The sequence below is a fragment of the Puntigrus tetrazona genome, chromosome 1 (assembly GCF_018831695.1).
Source record: "Puntigrus tetrazona isolate hp1 chromosome 1, ASM1883169v1, whole genome shotgun sequence".
NCBI lineage: Eukaryota > Metazoa > Chordata > Actinopteri > Cypriniformes > Cyprinidae > Puntigrus > Puntigrus tetrazona.
Genome location: NC_056699.1, coordinates 19,737,234 through 19,759,482, shown reverse-complemented (window position 1 = coordinate 19,759,482; position 22,249 = coordinate 19,737,234). Strand labels below are relative to the sequence as shown.

Sequence of the window (22,249 nt, the reverse complement as noted above, 5' to 3'; positions counted from 1 at the left end):
AGATCGGATCCTTTTTTTGAATACCAAGGGAATGAGTCAGAGATCCCCCTCATTCCTAACACACACACACACGCACACACGCTCACACAAATGTCAGTTACTACACACAGGAAGTCACGTATCCAGCACGGAGCTGCCTGCAAAAAGCGCACACACAATACACACCACCTACTCAGTGGAGTCGTGTATGTATATATACATACCCGTATACTTTTGTCACACTCTTTTACTTTAATCCCCGTCTTTTCCTCACCAACATGTAAACCTATTCAACAGAATCAGTGTGAAAAGAAACTTCAAGCCCCTCAATAGTACTATTACTCTTGTGGATTATTAAAAGCAATAGAGCGCAGCTGTAAAACGCTTCCTCTTTTGTGTGTTCTGTCTCTCTGTTGGTCTCTTCATGGATAGTCAATATATCAGCTCCATTGATTCTGTTTATCAGCACTCTAATGGGTGGGTGACCACATTAAATATTTACAATGCTTCATAACATCCCAACATCCCAGAAAGCGTGGACCATATGACTCGTTTCTTTTTCTGGCTTAATGTCCATCACCTTGTCTCACACATACACGTGATGCACTGCAAATAATAATAAGAACGCTTTCGGTATTTTTGGTTTTCTGTATTTTTGAAATCTGTATTTTTCTTCATTTTGTTTTCCATAAAACATTAAAGCCTAACATAAAACAAGAACACTTATTAAGGTAATAACCCATTTTTTTTAATCACATTTTTTATATCCTATCATTACAGTTTAAAAATTACTGATATATATATATATATATATATATATATATATATATATATATAGATAGATAGATAGATAGATAGATAGATAGATAAATAGCCATAGTTTAAGAATAAAAATATGATGAAAGAGAGTGTTGTAGAAGGAGAAGCTCTTATTATATTTGTAGGGTGATTCATAAATGTTACAGCTTGAAATTAGAATTAGAAATAGAATTAAAAAGTAGAGAACACCAACAATGCTCCACGGTGCTTGATTCGTTGCTTCCAGTGTTTCTACATATTCATGAAAGTTTATGTTGATCAGGCTGCTCTGTTACATAACAAAAGCAATTGATGGTATTGGTTTCTGAATTGTTTTCACGAGGCACAAGTAACAACCTGGTTTTAAATAACAAACTTCAGAGAAAAAGTCATGTTTACAGACGTTACGCTGTTCTTTGTCTATTATAAGCACACGGTGTAAGATAATGTGCGTTTCAGATAAGGTGAATTCTTCCCTACACGTGTTTGTTCAGATCTGATTGAGTTCTGTAAAGAGCAGTTACAACTACTAGTGTCAGTATCAACCATTCCAGAAAGTACAGAGAGTCCCGAACCTGGGCGGATGGGTTATTTATATTCCTAGAATTTTGAAAGTAATAGCTTTACTGCTTTTTTTAAGAATTCCTTCCAAGAATTGCTCCGTGAGGCAGAGATTTACACCAAAAGCATTTCTTTCCTTGATGGACACAAGAGGGCAAATAAACATTAGGTTCCTGGGCCATCTCATATATTATTCTCCACCAAAAAGAATCGTCACATTCCCCAGTTTCATTTTCAGTGAAATTTTCTTTAAAAAAATCTGAAAGTGTGCTGTTTTATCTGTACATCAAATAAGAGAAGCCATATTTAAAATGGCTAACACTTAAAATAAATAACTAGATAAATAAAGTATGTATCAGAGTTCAAATATTCCATAAAAATCCTCAGTTCTCAAGTTTTAAGCATTCATCATATACCTGCTTAAGGATAATTGCATTTTTTTTAAAAAAGAGTCTGTCTGGCACACTTTATTATATACAATTAAAACAGGAGAAAGGCTGATCTTGATGGCCCAGAGAAACAGGTCCAGAATAGTTTTAGCAAAATGCAGGGTGTTCACAAACTTTTGGTCTTGACTATATCTGTATATATGTGTTAGAGAGAGAGAGAGAGAGAGAGAGAGAGAGAGAGAGAGAGAGAGAGAGAGAGAGAGAGAGAGAGAGAGAGAGAGAGAGAGAGAGAGAGAGAGAGAGAGAGAGAGAGAGAGAGAGAGAGAGAGAGAGAGAGAGAGAGAGAGAGAGAGAGAGAGAGAGAGAGAGAGAGAGAGAGAGAGAATGAATGTGTTTGCAATTCATTTTAGCCTCACTCAGCAAACCAGACTGGGCAGCAGCACTTTTTCACAATTACTCACACACACACTCATACTCACACACACCTACAAAACCGGCCAGCCCCCTTATCATCATTTACTGACTGCAGCCAGTGCTTCGGGGCCTCACCTGATCCTGTTACTTTCTTCTGTCACTTCTTAAGATGTGTGTATTATCACCTTCACACACACCACATAAGAAAACGTTGCTCAAGAGCAAGGGCAATACTTTTAAAAATAACTATGAAATGCAGAGAGCACTCGCTGGTAATAGCTGAGTGGACAATCTGTGAAAATAAAGCTAGTGAAAACTAGCACAAGTGTGTGTTCCTCACAAACACATTATTTCCTGCATCAGCAAAAATTGTTTATATAGTTTAGGAAAGGAAAAGACCATAGATGGATGAATGATTGCGTAAAAAAAATAGCATAATACACTTATTCGAATTAATCAAAAACAAATAAAATACGGTTTTACGGTCAACTGTCATAGATTCTAGAAAACTCCTTTTCCTGTTCTTAATAAAACTAGAAAAATAAAATAGAACTACACATTTTTGAACCTAAACCTTAGTTTTTAAGTTATAATAATAATAATAATTATTATTATATTTTAGTAATAAAATATTAATATTTGATTTCCATTTTTACAGCCAATTAACATTTTTATTTACATTTATTTTTCCATTACTGGTTTTTCCATTTACATTTTTCTAACAATAGCTATTTTATTTTTGCATTACGTTTTCGCACGTGTTTGCAGTGTAAAAATATGTTTCCCCGCGCACTACCTTACAATCCGACAGATAGATAGCGCTTTGTACCCCGGTGAACTCGTGAGTATCAGATGCAGTACCCCAACCCGCCGGTAAAGCATTACACCCTGCTCCATCATTCACCTCCTTTGAAGTCGGTATCGAGTCCGCGTCCGGCGCACTAGATTCCGCGCCGTGTTTTGCGCGGAGCTGGCGTGCTGCTCGCAGGCTGGTGGCTGCTCTTCGCTCGGCTGTTGTCCTGATATCACTCCGCTAGCATGGAGGAGGGGAGCGCTTGATTATTGTGATGGTGGCAGCTGCCGTACACACTGGCGACTGTAGGATTTCCTCTCCAGCCGTCGGGACTTTAAGAAACTGCACACCTTGTTCGCGCTCGGGGAGGGTTTCGCCGGCCAAACTAATGAAATGCAAGTTCACGAAACAACTCCGGAGCCTGTTCGCAGCAGACGGCAAAACTTTTTTTCAAAAGGACAACACAATAAAACGACGGGCGCGCAGTAGCGGCGCTTACGCGTGATGGTTGCGAGTAACATCCGGATGTTTGATGGAGCTCCAGTAGAGGCGAGAGAGTAACAGACCCGGTCCCGCACTGTTGTCTATTGAATGGTTGACACGGCGATCCTCCCGGAGGAGGGATTTACTCTCGTTTAAACGCTTCTTTCTCCACTATTTCACTGTATCTGCCTCCCTGGCGAAGCGGACTTCTGCCCCGCTTTGGAGAGGGGAGAGAGAGAGAGTCAGGGGGGCTTGACAAAGTTCTTCCCGAATCACAGATGATGGGGGATTTTGCCAGCCCCGCTGCCGTACCGACCGGCGGCGGCATTTGCATTAATAACAGCAACGTCAACTTAAACTCTGCCATTAATGCAACCGGCGGCAGCAGCAGCGGCGGCGGTAACGTGGGCATACCGAAGCACAGCACGGTGGTGGAGCGGCTGCGGCAGCGGATCGAGGGCTGCCGGCGGCACCACGTCAACTGCGAGAGCCGATACCATCAAGCGCACGCCGAGCAGCTGGAGCTGGACCGCCGGGAGACGCTGAGCCTGTACCAGCGGAGTTTAGAGCAGCGGGCCAAGAAATCCGGCAACAGCAAGCAGCAGAGCAAGCAACAAGAGCCCGACTCGACCGCGAGCGCCGAGCAGAGGAGCAGCACTCTGATCGCGGTGAGTCCCGCGCTCCGTTATCACGCTAGCGTGCGCGACTGCTCTTTTACGCGCGTCTCCGCTCCGCTGTTTGGAAGCAGCGCCTCGCGGTTTGTTTGGGTTGCAGCGCTAACTTTCGCCAGGCGCCTGCGTTTTTGTTTTTTTTTTTACACGGGGAAACTCCGAATCGCCGCGCTGCTAGCAGCTCGCATAAAGCGGACTTTAGCACGACTCGCGGGGCTGGTCTCAGTCGCGTGGAAGCGCGTTAGAGTAACTTCGGAGGCGTTTAGCTACTTCGCAGCACGGTCCGTTTAAAGTTATGTAGTAGTTGATGTCACTCGATCTCCTCCTACTTACTACTCGCAGTTCAGGCGTGTTGTGCGTTTAGATAACATCAAGGGAGTTGGAAATCAAAATCGGCTTTCTAAGTAAAGCAGCGAGTGTGCGTTTTCGGTTTTTCGACGCTTCGTTTGCACTGCTTTGGATGATAAAAGTGGCGTGCTATACTAGTTTCAGTTTCTTTTTAGGCGCGCTGTTTGAATCGATGCTGCTACATAGAGCAGGCTGTTTTTGTCATTTCGTTTTAACTCTCGGCGCAACTTTTCGGGTGGGGATTGGGGGGTTCTGTGGATATCATTTTATGAGAAATAATGGTTGGAGACAGCGAGGAAACAAATAGGTCACACTTGCAGGATGAGCACTTATCGGTATCTCCAGACTCTCGGTTCCGACGCCACCGCAGAAAAGTTAGTGTTAAAAATCAGTCACTCGAGCCTCGACCTATCGCGGCGGAGCATCGAGTCGCTGCCTTTTGTGTCGATCCTCTTTGAAATGCTAAGCGTCTCTGTTTTCCGAGGGTGTCATAGGTAGCTCTCGAGGCGTTAATGGCCGGTGTCGTCGACCTCCCCCTGCGCGCCGTGGACGTTACTGCGAGGCTGTATACAGGCAGCAAACGCTTCACATCGGAGTCACTGCGATTTAAAGAGACCACGGGCTCCCCGCTTCTCTGTCTTTTCTCCACACGAGCGCCGCGCTGCAGCTAGGTGGCTGTATCAAGTCGAGTTAGGGTCTTGTGTGTGCGTCTGGGTTCAGACCCCACACAATGGCCGTGTGTCAAAACCTAACGAGCTGCCTATGCAGACAGCATATGTGCGAGGAAGATTGCTGCACGCGCATGCATGCTTCCTAGGCAAAGCCAGTATTCCCCAGCAGGCTTAAATGGATAAAGTCTTTAATGTTCTTTTTCTTTTTTCGAAATGATGCCCATTAAATATAGATTCATATTGTTATCTTGATTTACACTCTTCAGTGGCCAACCCCCTGCGCATTTTAATGCAACCTATTAGTTTCATATTTTGTACACGCGTTGCGGAAAGGGTAGTAAGACTTTTTAGGCCTGCAAAAATAGTTTTTCTTTTGTTTATGTAGTCCAGTGTCCGTGCAGTATGTTTGCAAGTGTTTGAGTAATGTATGTCAAGGCAGTACAGTTCCAGTGTAAGGTGATGACATTTCATTGTGAGCCCAAGAGATAAAGGAAGGTGCAACCTTGCAGTCTTCAGCCCTGAGGTTCCAGTAGTATCTCTTTTAGGCCTCCTTTACACTTTAAGATTTGTTTTGAGTGATCAGGTTGCAAAGTTGAGACACTAACGTGCGTCACATTCAACCAGTTTTGAGCTGGATTTGTCAAAACAAGAGTCTCTTAATGTAGTTATGTTGACTACATCGGCCTCTTAGTGTTAATTTAGTGATAGGTCTATAATTAGTGTTAAGATTGTTTGGAACATATCTATATATATATATATTTATTATTATTATATATATATATTTATATTATTATTATTATATTATATTATATATATATATATATATATATATATATATATATATATATATATATATATATATATATAATAAAATTAATACATACATATATAATGCTATCTTTTGTTTTTACTACTTTTTTTACTACTTTTTTTGGTTTTTCAAAATCGCTTAGTGATTTTGTTTTTGAACTTCTTCTATAGATAAATATTGTGAGGTTTTGTAAGTTCCAGTTTTTCAACTAACAATCGTAGTTAAGTTTTAGTTAAGAACGAGACTGGCCTGTTACTGTAGGGTCCAAATGAATTTGAACTTGTATTTTGAAACCCCTATTTTGTGCTGTCCCGTTCCTGACTCGTCTGAAGTAGATGTTTAATACAGGCAAGGCCTTTCTATGTCTTAGTTGGGAAAACTACAGGATGATTTGCTTCAAGTTGGCTTATGGCTCTTTGAGGCTTCACGTCTTTCTCTAAACGTTTAGTCTCCACCTCTGAATCGAGTTGAAGTTCTTAAAGTTCACCATAGTTTGTAGTCTAGCGTGTTTAATGCACACTTTATCAGTCTTTAAGTCGCGTCCAGCAGCCGTATGTGTATTCTCCAGCTAAAGCAGTGCTTGCGGTATCACATTGTTTTGCAGTGTCTGGGACCAGTGCCCAAGATCTAAATTTAACTCCTGAGTTGGCAGGGTTACACGAGGTTTGTGACGTCAGACACTCCAAGAGCACATTACCACTGTGTAACTTACTTGTCTTCTCTATGTGTTTGCTGGGAGGCCTACAAGACTGGTAGCGCAGGTATAAATGTGTGCGAAGCGTCTCGCTGTGCGTGTCTGCGTGTAAGCATTTCAGCGCTCGGAAAAGCTGCAGTCGTTTATAAAAATAATTTATTTTCCTGCAGGGGTTGTTTGTCCAGAACCCGGGATACCTGAAAACGTTGCAGTTCTAGTTTCTGTTAGCGATTATTTTGGAAGCCTTTACCTTTTACACGGTTTTGTTGTATGAATTATCTGCCTCGAAGGGATAGTTCAATCACATATTTAAATTATCTCATTTTCTCACCCTCAAGTAGTTTTTTTTTTTTTTCTTCCGTTGAACACGAAAGAAGTGTTTTGAAGAATGTTGGTCCCCGTTGGCTTCTGCGGTATGGATAAAAAGTAGTTAATGGAGATCAATTACTTGGTTAATACGAGTGAAATTTAATTACTTTTTCACTTAAAGCTAATGTCAGGAAATTTTAAATGCAGTGCACAAGTTCTTTGGACCACATTTTTTTTGTCCTTTTTAAAGCTCTGCAGGCCCATACCAAGATGTTTGAAATTGCTAACTAGCGACATGTACCTGCTATTTGTTCACTAAATAACAAACAGAAACTAACCCAAGAGCTCTAGATTAGGGAAGTAATGTCACTGGAGTCAGTTACCAGAATCCACACACCTTTTGTTTGTCCGAATAGGGAGGGAAAATAAGTACAGTTTTATATTACACAATTTACAGTTTTACTCTTCTGAAAACTCTTCAGGTCCATCTGTATAGTGTTTTCATTGTTGTACTATTTTTTTTTTTGTATTATATTTATTAGTATTTTGTATTGACTTTCTGGTTTATTTAAATTTTAGTTTTAGTGATTTGTTTAGTGTGTTTTTTTTTTTTTTGTTACAAGCTAAATAGCAATATATTTGTTTTAGTGCTGGAAAATTATTATTTGCAATCGTATCTAGAATAAAAAAATTTGTTTGTGCATATGCACTGTAAATATTTATGTATTTAAAACACACACATACAGTATATATTTAGGAAATATTTTACTTTTTCATTTACTTTTACTAATATATATATATATATATATATATATATATATATATATATATATATATATATATATATATATATATATATATATATATAATATATATTACCATACCCACATTGTTTACAAAAAGAATTGTGACTTAATCATTGCCTATTTTTTTTTCTGGTTTTAGTAATTTTAGTAAACTTAAAAAAAAATTTCAGATATTTATAATTTATTTTAACTATCTAAATTAATGAAACCATTTTTAATAGTTTTGTTTTAAATAACAACAACACTTATTATTTTCCTGCCAACTGCAATGCTGTACTACTTCTGTTACCGGCACTGTGACCTCCCTTAATCACACTTCATGCTCTCTGTTGTGTTATCATTGCATCACACACTTTCATGCCGGTGTTCATGTACACATGTTCCACTGGAATGTAGGACAAGGTGTATGTCAACACTGCAGCACATAGTCCATGCAGTTAAATCAATATCGCTGTGAGAGTGATTTCTCGTCGCCATTTCGTTTACACACACACACCGCAAAACATTTCAGAGAAGATAATATCCTATATGGCTGTCTTTGGGCATTTTTAATATTGAGGCTTATTGGATCCATTGCTGTGCATTCACAAACATGCACACATGCAATAGCCTATGTCCACACGCAAGTGCAAAGCATCAGGAAACCCAAGGCTTTCTCAGAGAGAACCGAAACAAAGCACTAGACCTATTTGTGCTCGCGACTGGTCGTTCGGTGGAGTAATCAAGTTGCTGGACAATAGTGAATTTTCCGCATTAAATGAGATGATGTTTTATAATTCCTATTATTCACAGGGAAATTGTCACCTTTTAAACTTGTGTGGACCGTGAAGTGATCCAGTAGATTACTCATGCTTCACTCTAACACCAAGTGATTTCATGCCTTGTTGTGGTTTGCGTGACAGCTGTATTCCAACCCAGAGCTGGAATATATGTTTCTTTATGGAGAAGAGTCAAAACTCTCCAGTTGCAAAGGTTTGGTAACTTTTCAGGAAAGTATGCATCATTTCTTTTGCCAAAAGCACAATCAATATGTTTTGCAAGAAGTATGCAGGGTTTTTATTTTTATTTATTTATTTATTTTTTTTAGTGCTGGCCATTTCATAATGAACATCTGAAACTTTTCAGCATTTATGTTTGTTTATGACCACTTTTTTTCTCTTCCCCGCTCCTGAGATTGTGTATTCAGGCCTCAATAGGTGTCACGCACTCACGGCCTGTTAAGCAGACTAGGCTCTCAAATAGTGATATTATTTGGAAAGAAAAGCTGGAGCCAAATAAATAAATAAATAAATACGCCATTATTTCTGGCCATTTTGCATCGATTTTCTCTTTTGAAGCTGTTTGAGTTTGGCTTTATCCAATTTGTAGTGCTTGCACTTAACCCAGGCTTTGTCGTTTGCTCTTAAATGGTGAATAGTCAAGCTCTGCCACTGATACTGCACGAGCATTTGTATTGAAACAAAGTTCAAAAGTTTGCTTTTTCTGTCAAAAGGCATCACCCATGAGCATTGCAAAACTGAATGATAAATTCTTAATTTGACTTTATTTTAATAGATTTTTTTTCTTTTTTGCCAAACGGCAACAGCACCGATTCACCATCACAGTATCAAATAAACATAATTAAACGAATTGCTGATGTTTGTTCTTATATAATATCATTAAAAAACATTATGCAACGCTTAACAGATCAGTAGTTCAGAAGCTTGATTTAGTGAACGTAATTTTCTCTAAAAGGTTAGATGCATTACATGGTTTTCTGTTGGGATTTTGTTCAAGTGCTTGAGTTTTGATCAGGTGTCAAAAGTCTCTCGACCCAGCGCACGGAAGTTCTTTTTTACATTCGCAACACCCTGACATTCGTTCAGCACTAATATTAGACATAATGTTGTTACTTCCCGATATTGTGACTTTTGCACAGTGCGTCGACAGAAGCTGCTGTAGGATTTTCATGCTTTGTGCGTGTACGAAGGTCGAGGTCGAAGTCCAATCTCAGCGGTGTCATAGTTGCACGCAAGGAGAGTGTCCTTTACACATCATGCAAATTCACATCTGGATGAGAAGGCAGGCAGAAGTGTTAATGCGTGTCTGTGAAAGTTGTGAGAAAGTACCCAGTGGCTGTCAGATTTTTGATGTTGTTTGGAAGAGAGAGAAACGTTGAAAGAATGAGAGGTTGAGCACGTACGATGAATTCCGACATCACGTTGGTCACCGATCATCTCAGCGCTTCAGATGCAAAGACTGATCCAGAAACAGTGAAGTTTCTGGAAAACAAGTGATTCATGGCCCACTTGATCATCTTCTCACCAACTCCGTGAAGCATCTCATGTGACCGTCGTCTTTCATGTGGGATCTCTGAGTACTGGTGACACATCATCTGCTCTGAGTGTCCATTCTATGAAAGCCTTCTATTAGGTCAAGTGACATGGGGATTTTTTTTGTCATTGTTTAGACGTGCGACAATGGCTGAAGAAGATACTACTTGTTCCAAGACCTGGTTAGAAGTAATGTTTATTCAGACTCTTGATAGTTAGACTATACTCTCTTTTTTTGCAAAGAAATTATATTTTACCCATAAGTGAAGTTTAATAGTCGATCTTTGAAGAGAATAGAAAGGCAAGTAATCTGTGAAGCATCTTATCAGGCTTTTGTGTGTGTGTGTGTGTGTGTGTGTTTGTTTGAAGACAAACTGCAAACCGCTTCATTATTGATTAGGAAGATGCCTGGAAGTCAGTCTCTGCCTCTGCCTTTCTTTCATACCGTATGAGAGAGCCAGTTAAATATAGATGAGTGTCATCAGACACACACACACACACACACACACACACACACACACACACACACACACATATGCAGCTCCTCCATGGCAAGGTTTCCCACTGCTTTGGCCTTGAGTCACACAGAAACTGGTGCACAGACACAACATACACATGTTTGAGACACACGAACGGTTACTTGTCCTCATTGTCTGTGGAGTTAACCAGGGTCAAACACTCATCAGGAGTCATCGGATGAATAACCAAGATTGTGTCGGACACAACTTTCATTCAGATGCTCACGCATTTGCATTAAAGGAACCTTTTTTTTTTAGTGTAGGATTTACACTGAAACAGCTTTCACTTCCAAATTTGTTGCAAACGTGACACGATCATGAAGAAACCACAAGTAACACAATGAATTCATGGCTAAATTGAAGTGGAAAGACTGAAATTGCTGTTTTTAAGTCGTGAACAGTTGAGCGTGCAGGTTTATACTCTTTGTAAACACATTTTCGTGTCTCTGGCATTTGCATGAAACACTAAACGCACCACATGCTAATCCATGTCCAGTCTGTGCGCACACATACTGCTGTCATAATCCCAGTGTTGGAATCCTCTCTTGTGTCATTGGACAAAAGCCTGGTTATAACTTGCTGTGATGCCGTCACACGTTTTTTTTTTTTCAAGTTTTAGATACCATTTTCATGTTGTCTCCCCACCGTATGATGCATGTTACTGTACAGCAGTAACCAAAGAAAGGTTCTGTTGCTGCTGTTCCAAAAGCGCCGCCTGCTGTCAGAATGAATTCGCATTCTCATGCTTTAAATTTCGAAATGATATAATCTAATTCACATTAAAATAGCTCATGCTATAATGTAGCATGTTTGTTTGGATTTTGATTAAAATGCTGTGGTTCTGCTATGAAACGGATTTTTGGTCAAACTGCCCAGCAATATTATTTTAATTTAAAATAACGGTTTTCTCTTTTTGAATATATTTTCGAACGTAATTTATTCTTGTGATGGCAAAGCTGAATCACATGTTCCTTCATTTTTTTATCATTATAAGACCGTTGTGTTGCTCAATATATTTGTGGAAACCTCTGCATGTTCTTTTTGTAATGTTATACATTTGCTGTCGCTTTTGATTAATTTAACGCATCCTTGAATACAAAAAAAAAACGACCTCAGACTTTTGAACAGTACTTTATATAGTATTCAAGTAAACTGCAAGTTATTATTTGCAGTTTCATTTGGCGTGGACTTTGTAGGATATGCATAGCGGCTTCAACCCCTTTCGAAATGAACTTTTGCACTGACAGGATTATCTGTCATTGGTGATCTGCACAGAATGAGCTTAGTCCTCGTCTTAGCATTTCACTTCTGCTTAGACCAGATCAACAAGCTTTTACACATCGGACACAGCAAAAACCGTGCAAATGAACAAAGCATATTACTTTATCTTTTTTAGCTACGTTCGACGTGGAGCTATTTGAGTTAAAGACGTTTTATGTGGCCCTATAGTGGGCTTCTTTTAGTATTCATATAATGCGAAGCATATAATGTGTACGTTCTGTTACAAAATGAACATTTGTTGTTTCTTAACTCATTTCCTTCCTCTTTGGACTCTTCCTCATTTTAGCAAACTTCAGCCTGAATCAGAAACAAAGTACAATAGGTCCATCTGCACCATTATAGTAACTTTCACGTCTCAAAGCTTGCAATTTTACAACGGTATTAAAAACATGATTGAATGAATTAATAAATCACAGGACCATTTGAACTGATTCACAGGAATTATTCAAGCTTACCGACTCTTAACGCCTTTGTCATATGTTATAATTATCATGAATGACGAATCCAAAGCCGTCACATGTCTAATAAACACAGATGCACACAAACAGATCAGCATGTGGTGTGGAAGTTTTTGGAACATACTTTGGAACTGTTTGTTTCTCAGAAACTTAATGGACCATGGATTGACTCCTTGCCCCTCTGTTCTCTGGTCCTAATTATCAAATAACTGTAGATGTACGTGTGTTCACGAATGCTATTTTTATCACAATGTTTTGATGAATATCGTCCAGATCTACAGCCGTTACGACACAGGGTTGTTTAGGTGGTCCGGGATCACGCTCTACTGAGGGTTTTGAGAGAATTACGTTTTTTTGCTTATAATTTTGCTTCAGGATACAGCATAAAATGCAGTTTGAAAGTTGGGAGACAGTATAAAATGAATAGTTTTATTCAGCAGTAATGCATTTTATGGGACAATTCAACCAAAAATGAAAATTCTGTTAGTATGAGTGCTTTTTGACCCTGAGGACAGCAATGCAGCTCACATGTTCAAGGCCCAGAAAGGTAGCAAAGACATCGTTAAAGTAGTCCATGCGACGTGACATTTGTTTTTTGACACGTTCATGAGAGTACACGCATTGCATGGCAACCTGAATACACTGCACCTTGTTTGCAAAGAGAGCAATGCACGAGTCGTGGTACTATTGTGAAGATGCGTTGAAGACCGAAGAAACTGTTGAATACATTTAAAAAAAAACAAAAAACTCATTAACTAATAGACTGGATTTCTGTCAATCTATTTGTCAGTTTTATTGTAAACGTAAGAAAAATGGGAAAGAAAAGAAGAAAATTGATTTGGTGATGGACAGCATTCTTTGCATGCTTCGTCAGTTTTATTTAAAGGCATAGTTCACGCAAAAATGAAATGTTTCTTGAGAAATGTTTTTCTGATCATCTTATTAGAATAATTTCAGACACTCAAGACTTTGGACTCAAAACAGCCTATATTAAAACGGTTAAGTTGCTTTTATGAAACACAAAATATTAATGAAACACCTTTTGCGGCACACAATGGAGTGCATTCACAGTCAAGCTCTCTGGATCAGGTTTATAACTTCCTTGTTTAAACAGACTGGTTCAGAAAACAACCAGATAACAAATGCAAAAAAAAAAAAAAAGTTTCCCTTATACTTTACTGATTTTCAATATCCCCTGTACTTTGTGCTTCACACCAATTACGGAGACCAAACTTTTATTGACCTGCTATGACATCCGCAACAGACTCAAACTAAGTAGCATTTCAAGCTCCTCTTTATTCCTAGAGCAAACCGTAATAAGTGTCCCACGAGCTGTGTCGTCTCGAGTCTTTGCGTGTGGTATTGACCCCTAATGATGCAGGTTACGCAGCACTTGCGGTGCTGAGCTGGAGGTTTGCTCTTCAGGGAGCGAAGCTGCTTTCCAAGTACGCAGAAATGAGAAAAGTGAAACTGAGCACTCATGCTCATGCATATTTCAAAACAGACGCTCCCTTAGAGAGAACCAGGGAGAAAGAGACGGACTACTACACTCCTCCCTCTTTCTCTCATGTTGCCAGGATACAGTTGAGTCACACACATTCGTACACACATGTACATGTGTATACACATAAAAACATATACAGTTCAGTGTATTTCATCGTGGAAGTGTTATTTAATACTGTTATGTAAAGTATGTGATTCTTAATCTCGATTGATTTAGTATTTTTGTCTTAAAGCTGAAGCACATCAATTTTGGGAGATTTATTGAATGAAATTGCTAAATTTAATATTTTTCGAACAGGTTATTTTAAACACTCTCACCATCTTCTATTGGATGGTCTAGCAGATAGTCCCGCCCCAAACTCACATCATTGGTCGAGCCACTGTTGTGTTGAGACAAATAGAGCAATGCTTCGGTGGTTGCCATGTTTCAAGTAATACAGCATGGCACGGTGCTTATATATGTGCTTAAATATATATGTTATAATGTTAATAAACCCTTCTACTTGAACCAAAATTCCAAAATTGACCTTTTATCCTAAAATGTATTATTTGATGCTTGTCAGTACAGATATACTCTTAAAAATAAATCTGAGTGATTAAAATAAAAACATAATATGAAATGCAGAAAAAAAAACACCATTGTAAATTTCTGATAAAAAAAAAAAAAAATGAAACAAACAAATTTACTCAAAATTATATGGTAGTTCTTTGTTTTTTAGGTATTTTGATTTACAGCAAAATTACACTATGTAATGTAAAGCTGTTTACAAAGTTTCACGGTATATGACAGGTTTTTACTGCATTTTTTAATAATTTTGCCACAATTACACTTTTTGAAAATGGGTAAAGCAATTGAAAAGTTTGATTGTAATTGTTTCTGAGCTGGGATAGAGAAGATATTTAGACGTCTGAATATGACATCTGCATAGAAATGTGCAAAGTGGTTTGTCTGTTCTCAGATCAAGTGCAAATAATTATCTTTTCATCCTAAATTAATATCCTCAATTTGTACGTGATCATTAAATAGAACTAAGTTGGACTTTGTGGTTGGACGTCAGATGGTTTCCCCGTAGTTACAGGTCTGTTCTTCATTGTGTTTGTTTACATTGGATTTAACGAAATCTGCTTTTGACTGCTAATGTAACCTTTTGCACAAGATGGAGACCTTGCATCCTGTTTTTGGTCTAGCTTATCAGGTGTTCACGCTTAGCCTTTCTCTTTCTCTCTGGTTTTCTCTTTCTATCTCTGGGAGTTGTCATGGTGACAGTGATGCAGACAGCCGGGAACAGCCTGGCTGTCATCTCGGATCTGTCAGTGTGTGTTTGTGTGTTTGTGCGAAAAGACTAGACTGTGCTCATTTCAGAGAGAAAATTATGTAATGTTCTCTCTAAAAACAGGGACCGAGGGAGAGAGTGAGCGCTAGCGGCTTTTTTCTGAATCTCTTACACATAATTATAAAGCAAGTGGCCGCTGTAGAGCTTATACAGTCATTTGTAGCATTAGGAAGTGGCCTGTGTTGTTTGTGGTTTCGGTCATGTAGCGTTTGATCATGTTGGTGAATTTAAGAATATATAGGCCTTTTTATTATTTATTTAACATTTGTTTAAAATTGTCAAATGTAAGAGATATCAATATAAAACTCTTTGACTCTAAACCTCTCCTTCGCTCTCCTTCTCTCTCTCTCTCTCTCTCTCTCTCTCTCTCTCTCTCTCTCTCTCTCTCTCTCTCTCTCTCTCTCTCTCTCTCTCTCTCTCTCTCTCTCTCTCATGTTTAGTTAGGGGTGGGCAGTAGTAAGCAGAGCCCCTGTGACGTTTGTAGGGGTGTGTGTGTGTGTAGGAGGGGGTGTGCTATTGGATAACACGGTCTAAAAATACTTGGCTAATCTGCAAACATGAGGCTAAAAATATACCCTCGACTAGCTTACGCTCTCACCAGTGTAATGAGGGCGGGCCATCCTAAAGGAAAGAGGGAGAGAAGGAAGTAGGGTGGACAGGAAGTAGTTAGTGAGAGTAGAAATGGGGAGAGCTGCTTGTTTTTTTGTTTTTTTTGTTCTATGTATCTGTATTTGTTCTGCATTATTTGAGTTTTGGGTCTGTTTAAGCACAGTTTTTTTTGTCTATCTGTCTATCTATCCATCTGTCTGAGGATTAATATCCTTCCGAAGGCATGTGTTTAGTTAGGTAGATGTCAATGTTTACTCCTGCACAGGGTCAGTGAGTTTTCATATTGACTTAATGGTGGTGGAGGATAGGAATTTGATCTCATTGAAGGAGAATGCTGTTACAAAAGTTATTTTTTGAGCATGCTAAAATTCCTCATTAATTCTTCATTAAGCTCAAGGTTTGCTAGTTATTGTGGCATGCCCACTTCAGCTGTTCAGCTTTGGAAGCTTAGCGGAACATAAAAAGTTCATTTACTCCCGGTTTCACAGACGAGGCTTAAGCCTAGTCTTTGACTTCTGAGCTGTTTTAACCAAATGAAACTTGCATTGACATGTCAGTTCCTTTTTGTTTTGTTTTAAGATGCTCACCAGTAATGCTTTTTTTTTTCTGTGGCATGTTTATAAAAATTACCTGAATGTCCCAGTTGAACTATGGCCTAATCCTGGCTTAGGCTAAGCCTTGTCTATGAAACTGGGCCTTTAGTGTTTACTTGTTTGTTTGTTTGCTTCTTTCTTGCTTTTGTGCTGTTTGTGCAGTTATCTCTTGTGATGTGTGGGCGAGAAGACATTGTTGTGCTTTTCATGAGTTGTGTGCTTACACCATCTCCTCTAATTACTGCGACACCGTTAAAGCCGGAGCAGGAGGCTGAAGTGAGCGACAGAAAGTGGCTCCAGGGAAACATACCTCTGTGTTCTGTTTCTATTGATCTTGAACTGTGGTCAGGCGCTGTTTAGGTGCTGTCTCCAGCAGTATTTGCAAACTTCTGCACGAATACTGGATGTGTTCAACATTTAAACTGGCAAATGTGTGATTTAGACAGCAGGGTGAGCCAGAAAACTAATGGGGCAGGAGAAATGGCAGACAGTGTAACTTTTTTTTTTTTTTTTTGTATTTATTTATTTATTTTAAATGTCTGGCCTCCCAGATGTAGCAAAGACGACTATATTCCTGCTCAGAGCTGATCCTATGCTCATGTTAAAATTCCCAAAAATTAGTTTATCTATCTATCTATCTATCTATCTATCTATCTATCTATCTATCTATCTATCTATCTATCTATCTATCTATCTATCTATCTATCTATCTATCTATCTATCTATCTATCTATCTATCTAAAGTCAATTTAAAATATACAATTTCAATAAGTGCATTTGGTATTGTGTTCAGTTTTTAGTTGGAGTATTTGATTATGGCATTCTGCGGTTCTTAGATATATTTTTTTTTATAATGACCACTAAGTCCTATTTGACTGTTGTCCTGGCAGCTAATCTCACTGTAATGCTTTCATGTCTCTCATATCACTCTGTGGTGTCTTTCTTCTCACATGATGTAATTATTTCAACTCAAATCAATATTTCATGTCCATTTACTTGTGTATTTGATATTTAGACATGTAATAAGTAGGATAATATACCCTAGTAAGGTTTATTTGCCATAATAACTATCTGAATATATTGTCACATGCTTGAAATAACTTGTTTATATTGTAGGTTTATTTTAATGTACATATGTGGGAATTTACAATTGCTTAAAACAAGGGTTTAGAGTAGGGCTGTAACATACCATTATATAACTTTTAAGTTTTACTTTAAAAATTTGAAATAATTAGAAAATGAATTAAAATATAAATGTGTAATGAACATATAAGACAATTTTCACAAATAAATATTTCATATGGGGCTGGACAATAATTAAGTATCAATATGTATAGCAATAGTATTAATTTAATAACGGTGATATGATTTTTAAATACATTTCCGATATTTCGAAATAGATAGCGAGTTGAATAAACATGAACACTGCATGTTTCGAAATCAAAATGCAGCCCAGGTGTTCATATGAATGTATCTGTAAAGGAAACCAACGGTCTTTTAGAAAGGTTTCAAAGACATTTTCATTTTTATTTGATGAAGTAGCGTTCATAAGCAGAGCTGATTTCTTTACAGCCATTACTGGAAAAACACTCAGCGCCTCTTGCTGGCAGAGAATGACTTTACATTTTCAATATGCCCGTCTCCAGCAACATTTTTCAGTTTTTGTTGTTGTTTTTTTCTGGAGCAACTTGAAGCACTTGTATACCTTTTCTTCCTGACTGAGGCACATTTGTTTCGATCTATGAGAATAGTCAGCCTACGCTACCAGTCAAAAGTTTTTGTCTTATTTTTAAATCCTTTTCAGCTCACCTAAACTGCATTTATCCAGAGCAAAAACAGTACAAACAATTAAATAATATAAAATACAATTAAAAATTGCTTTCTATTTGAATAGGTTTTAAACTGTAATTTTATTTCTGTGATCGAACCTGAATTTTCAGCATCATTACTCCAGTCTTCAGTGTCATGTGATTCTTTAGAAATCACTCTAATATGCTGATTTGCTGATTATGAATATGTTTAAAACAGTTGAGTCATTTTTTTTTTCCCAGGATTTTGAATAGGAAAATCCAAAGATCAGAATCTATTTGAAATTAACACGGCATAATTTGAAATCACTAGTTTAAAGTTCGTCGCGTCTCAAGTGAAGTATTTAATTCACGTGGACAGACCGTCACACAGAGGACACACACACACACACACACACTTCACAAGATTTCCACTAGAAGTTTTGTGAATTGAAATGTTCATTAGTTATTCAAAGATTTGTTTAAATTGTATAAATGCTGAATGCTGATGACAAACTTTTCTATTACTAATGATATTAAAACAATCATTATAATATAATTTTCCTTTTGTTTAACTGTTCTTTCTGATTATTATATATACTTTTTATCCGTGTTAGACAGAACTGAATGAGAGCATTGTGTGCTCAGGTGCTTCCTTTCTCAGCGCCGTCACAATAAAAGACCTCATACATATCGGGCAAAAAGAAAAATCTGTCGATCGGTCGATTCTGATATTTGAAAAATGCCGAATATCAGCCGAACACTACTCACGGGTACATGCTAAAATGTTGACAAAGAGTGCCTGTTTACTCAATTGCATCTCCTCTCATTTTGTAGATGCTTTTTATAGCAGCAAAAAGAAAGAAAACTCGGAGGCAGTACAGAATGGTAAAATCAGTTGTTTGTTTGTATGTCATGTGCTTATTGGTGTGTGCCGATACATTTATTGGTCAAATATCCAAAGGAGAAACAAGGAAAAAGAAACGGGAACCAAAAATTTGGGATATCTTCATTCAGCACCACACCAGTGTATGTCTCCACAAATCCTTCTTCAGACTAAATCCACAAGCTTTTTTGGTCTCTATTTCAGTCAAGTTTCCCTTCTTTTTCAACATCAGATAAACGTAGCTCGAATAATCACCTCAGTCGGTTGAAATAAAGGTGAGCAAAGTTATGTTTCGAAACGTCAGCTTTGTCGTCTTGTTAAACAACGAATGGCGTTTTTTAAGTGCTGAAGCGAGAGGGAAAGAGCCATCTGATTATCAGCAGCTCAGATGAGATGAGGACACTCGAGGGCAGCTCAGTTCACGGTTCTTCTTAGGATTCAGTCTTAAATGGTGCTTTGCTTTAGTGGTCTCCTAAGCACAAAAACCCTCCTTTACGCAAATAGGTGTTAGCAAAGGATCATCAGCACTTGCTCTTAGATGTGTAGTAGAACAAAACACAGTGATAGACATTATTGAATGGCCGATAAATTGAGGAATATATATATATATATATATATATATATATATATATATATATATATATATATATATATATATATATATATATATATATATATATATATATATATATATATATTTTTTTTTTTTTTTTTATATCTAACGCTGAGATATAAATTAAGAACAAAAGAATAAAAAGATAGAAACGTGACTCCATTTTCTTCTTGTATCCTGTGTGTCCATCTTTTGACAGTGACAATGTGTTTACAGGATGTTTTTTTTTCTTTCCATTTCCTTCAGTATTCCCTTCATGAAGATATTACCCTTATATTTCACTGTGTGTGATTTCATGCTAAACCACCTGAAACAGTGTTGACCTCAAACTCGGTATGAGGACCTTTACCCCCACATAGACCCCTGATGGATGAAGCTTACACAATATACATCCCCAGCAGGTTTGAATTTGATTGAAGCACTTCAGTCAGTATAGCTACACAAAAGATGATGCATGTGGATCTCAGGTTCATTTAAACTTGGGTCAAATAATCTCTTTACAAAGCTCAAACATATATCGTCTTTGTGAAGGGATTCTTTCATTTGTGATCATTTAGCTTAAAATTTTATGTTATTAAATAATTCTGAACTCTAATGGGCAACAATTTTACTCCGTCCAAAAAAGTCAAAAGTTTTTCCTGAACGCTTCCTGGCCAGGATTTTTATATTGCTTCGTTTCGTTTCCCCCAATTATTTCAGTTAACCTTTGGGAAATTGTATTTTATTTTACCAAAGCTTTTACAAGTCAACATTTTTAGAAGCAGATGAGAGATCTGAGACTGCTATTTAACTTTAGTTGTTGTTGTTAAAAAATTTATTCAGTTACAGATATTGTAAATGGGCTAGGATGAATAGATAGATAGATAGATAGATAGATAGATGGTTAAAAAAATATTGATATTAATTGATTCTCATTTTTACGGAATGAAATTCTTAAATCCCAAGAATCGATTAGTCTAGCCTAATTTCAGTTAATGGATGAAACATTGAAGGGCACTTCCTCATTAAGTAAATCGCAATAAGCATCACGCTCTGGTCCTTTTAATATGAAACAAAATGTCCGATTTTAAATCCTCTCCACCGTATTGCAGAAAAAACTATAAATGCCGTCTTGGAGCTGTTGTGAAAAGACCGATAGTATTCGCTGTAGCGCCTACGTTGAACAGACGCACATGATCTGATCATAACCTGCACATTAATACCATTTTCAGCACTAAATAAACATGACTGAACACCCGAAGGTAAATTAAAAGAAAGGGTACACATTTTCAATCCAATTCATGTCTCGTGTATCGCTAAGCAGTTCAGCCACACAAAGGCGTCGATATAATGACTTGTAAACAATATCGTAGGCTAACGTAACTTTTACCTCAGAAAAAAGCAAACAACATATCGGTGGGTGACCATTAAACAAATAGATAAACAGATTCGTGAATACAAGCACTGTTTATTACAACTTTACAAAATGATTTAAAATGCACTCAATTTATTTACTGAAACAAATAAGATTTCCTATTTCCAGTAAATGGTGTATTTGAGAAGTTATGTGTAATATTCAACTGATGATGGAGACAGACACTCAGGGCATACGGAGACCTATACTAAAGAGGAAGTAAGGACACTGACAGAGACTTTTGATTTCAAGTGTGTCCTTCCATTCCTGACAGTATAAGTGTAAGTGTGAGGTCAGGCTGTGGCACGGCCTGGCGGTTGCTGTTTTGTGTGTATGTATTAGCAGTTATATAATGGCAGCAGCGAGCTCGCACCCACAGACAGTAAGAAGATTACACCGCATGTGCCTGAGACACAGGTCCACTGCTGCAAACCCCCTACACCAACACACTTCAACTCTTACTCTATGCAGTCTTAACTCTTGTGTACTGATGCGTCAAATCTCTCTCTCTCTCTCTCTCTCTCTCTCTCTCTCTCTCTCTCTCTCTCTCTCTCTCTCTCTCTCTCTCTCTCTCTCTCTCTCTCTCTCAGACTCCTGCTAACACACATGTGCGCACGCACACACACACACACACACACACACACACAGTCTGCGTTTATGTAACTCACAATCCGAGCGATCTGCTTCATCTCTCTCTCATCTCCTCACCTTTGCAGGGCTTTCAACCCACCAAACATTCTCTCTCGTCTTGATCTCAAATCTTTTGCTTTTCCACTTCTCTTTTTTTTCCCCGCTTGCACCCTCTGTCTTGTTTGTTCTGTACGCTTGCAGTATTATTGAACGTAGCCTTGCAAACCTTTTTTTGAGCGCTACTACATGCTGATTTTCAGGGCACCTGTGTGAAGTAAACACATAACAGTACATTGCAAATAGTACACCAAACATGCTGGATGACATACTTTTCCGGAGCATCGTATCAGAGTCATTTATAGTAAAATATATAAATAAAGAATAAACGCATAAAATACATTTAAATACATTTACATCTGGTGTTATTTTTTAAAATGTTTAGTAATGCACTAGAAATAACTAAAACTAAAATAAGAACAAATTTATATAGACATCAGACAGTCTCAGTTGTTGAACAGTGCAACAGATCAGTGAGTCTGGGGCAGAAGATTTGTGTTAGTGGCCCCTAATGGTCTGGAGGAATGCTGCGAAGCTGTAATGCAGTT

At 37.9% G+C, this 22,249-nt stretch overlaps 1 protein-coding gene across 1 annotated transcript in view; it reads left to right on the top strand.

The window, feature by feature from the left end:
* The first annotated feature begins 2,126 nt into the window (after positions 1–2,126).
* maml3 (mastermind-like transcriptional coactivator 3) overlaps positions 2,127–22,249 on the top strand; it is a 92,260-nt gene continuing 72,137 nt past the window's right edge. The window contains exon 1 of the mRNA XM_043251226.1: positions 2,127–4,085. Coding sequence (XP_043107161.1) covers positions 3,696–4,085 — 390 coding nt within the window. The 5' untranslated portion in view covers positions 2,127–3,695. The remainder of the gene's footprint in view (positions 4,086–22,249) is intronic.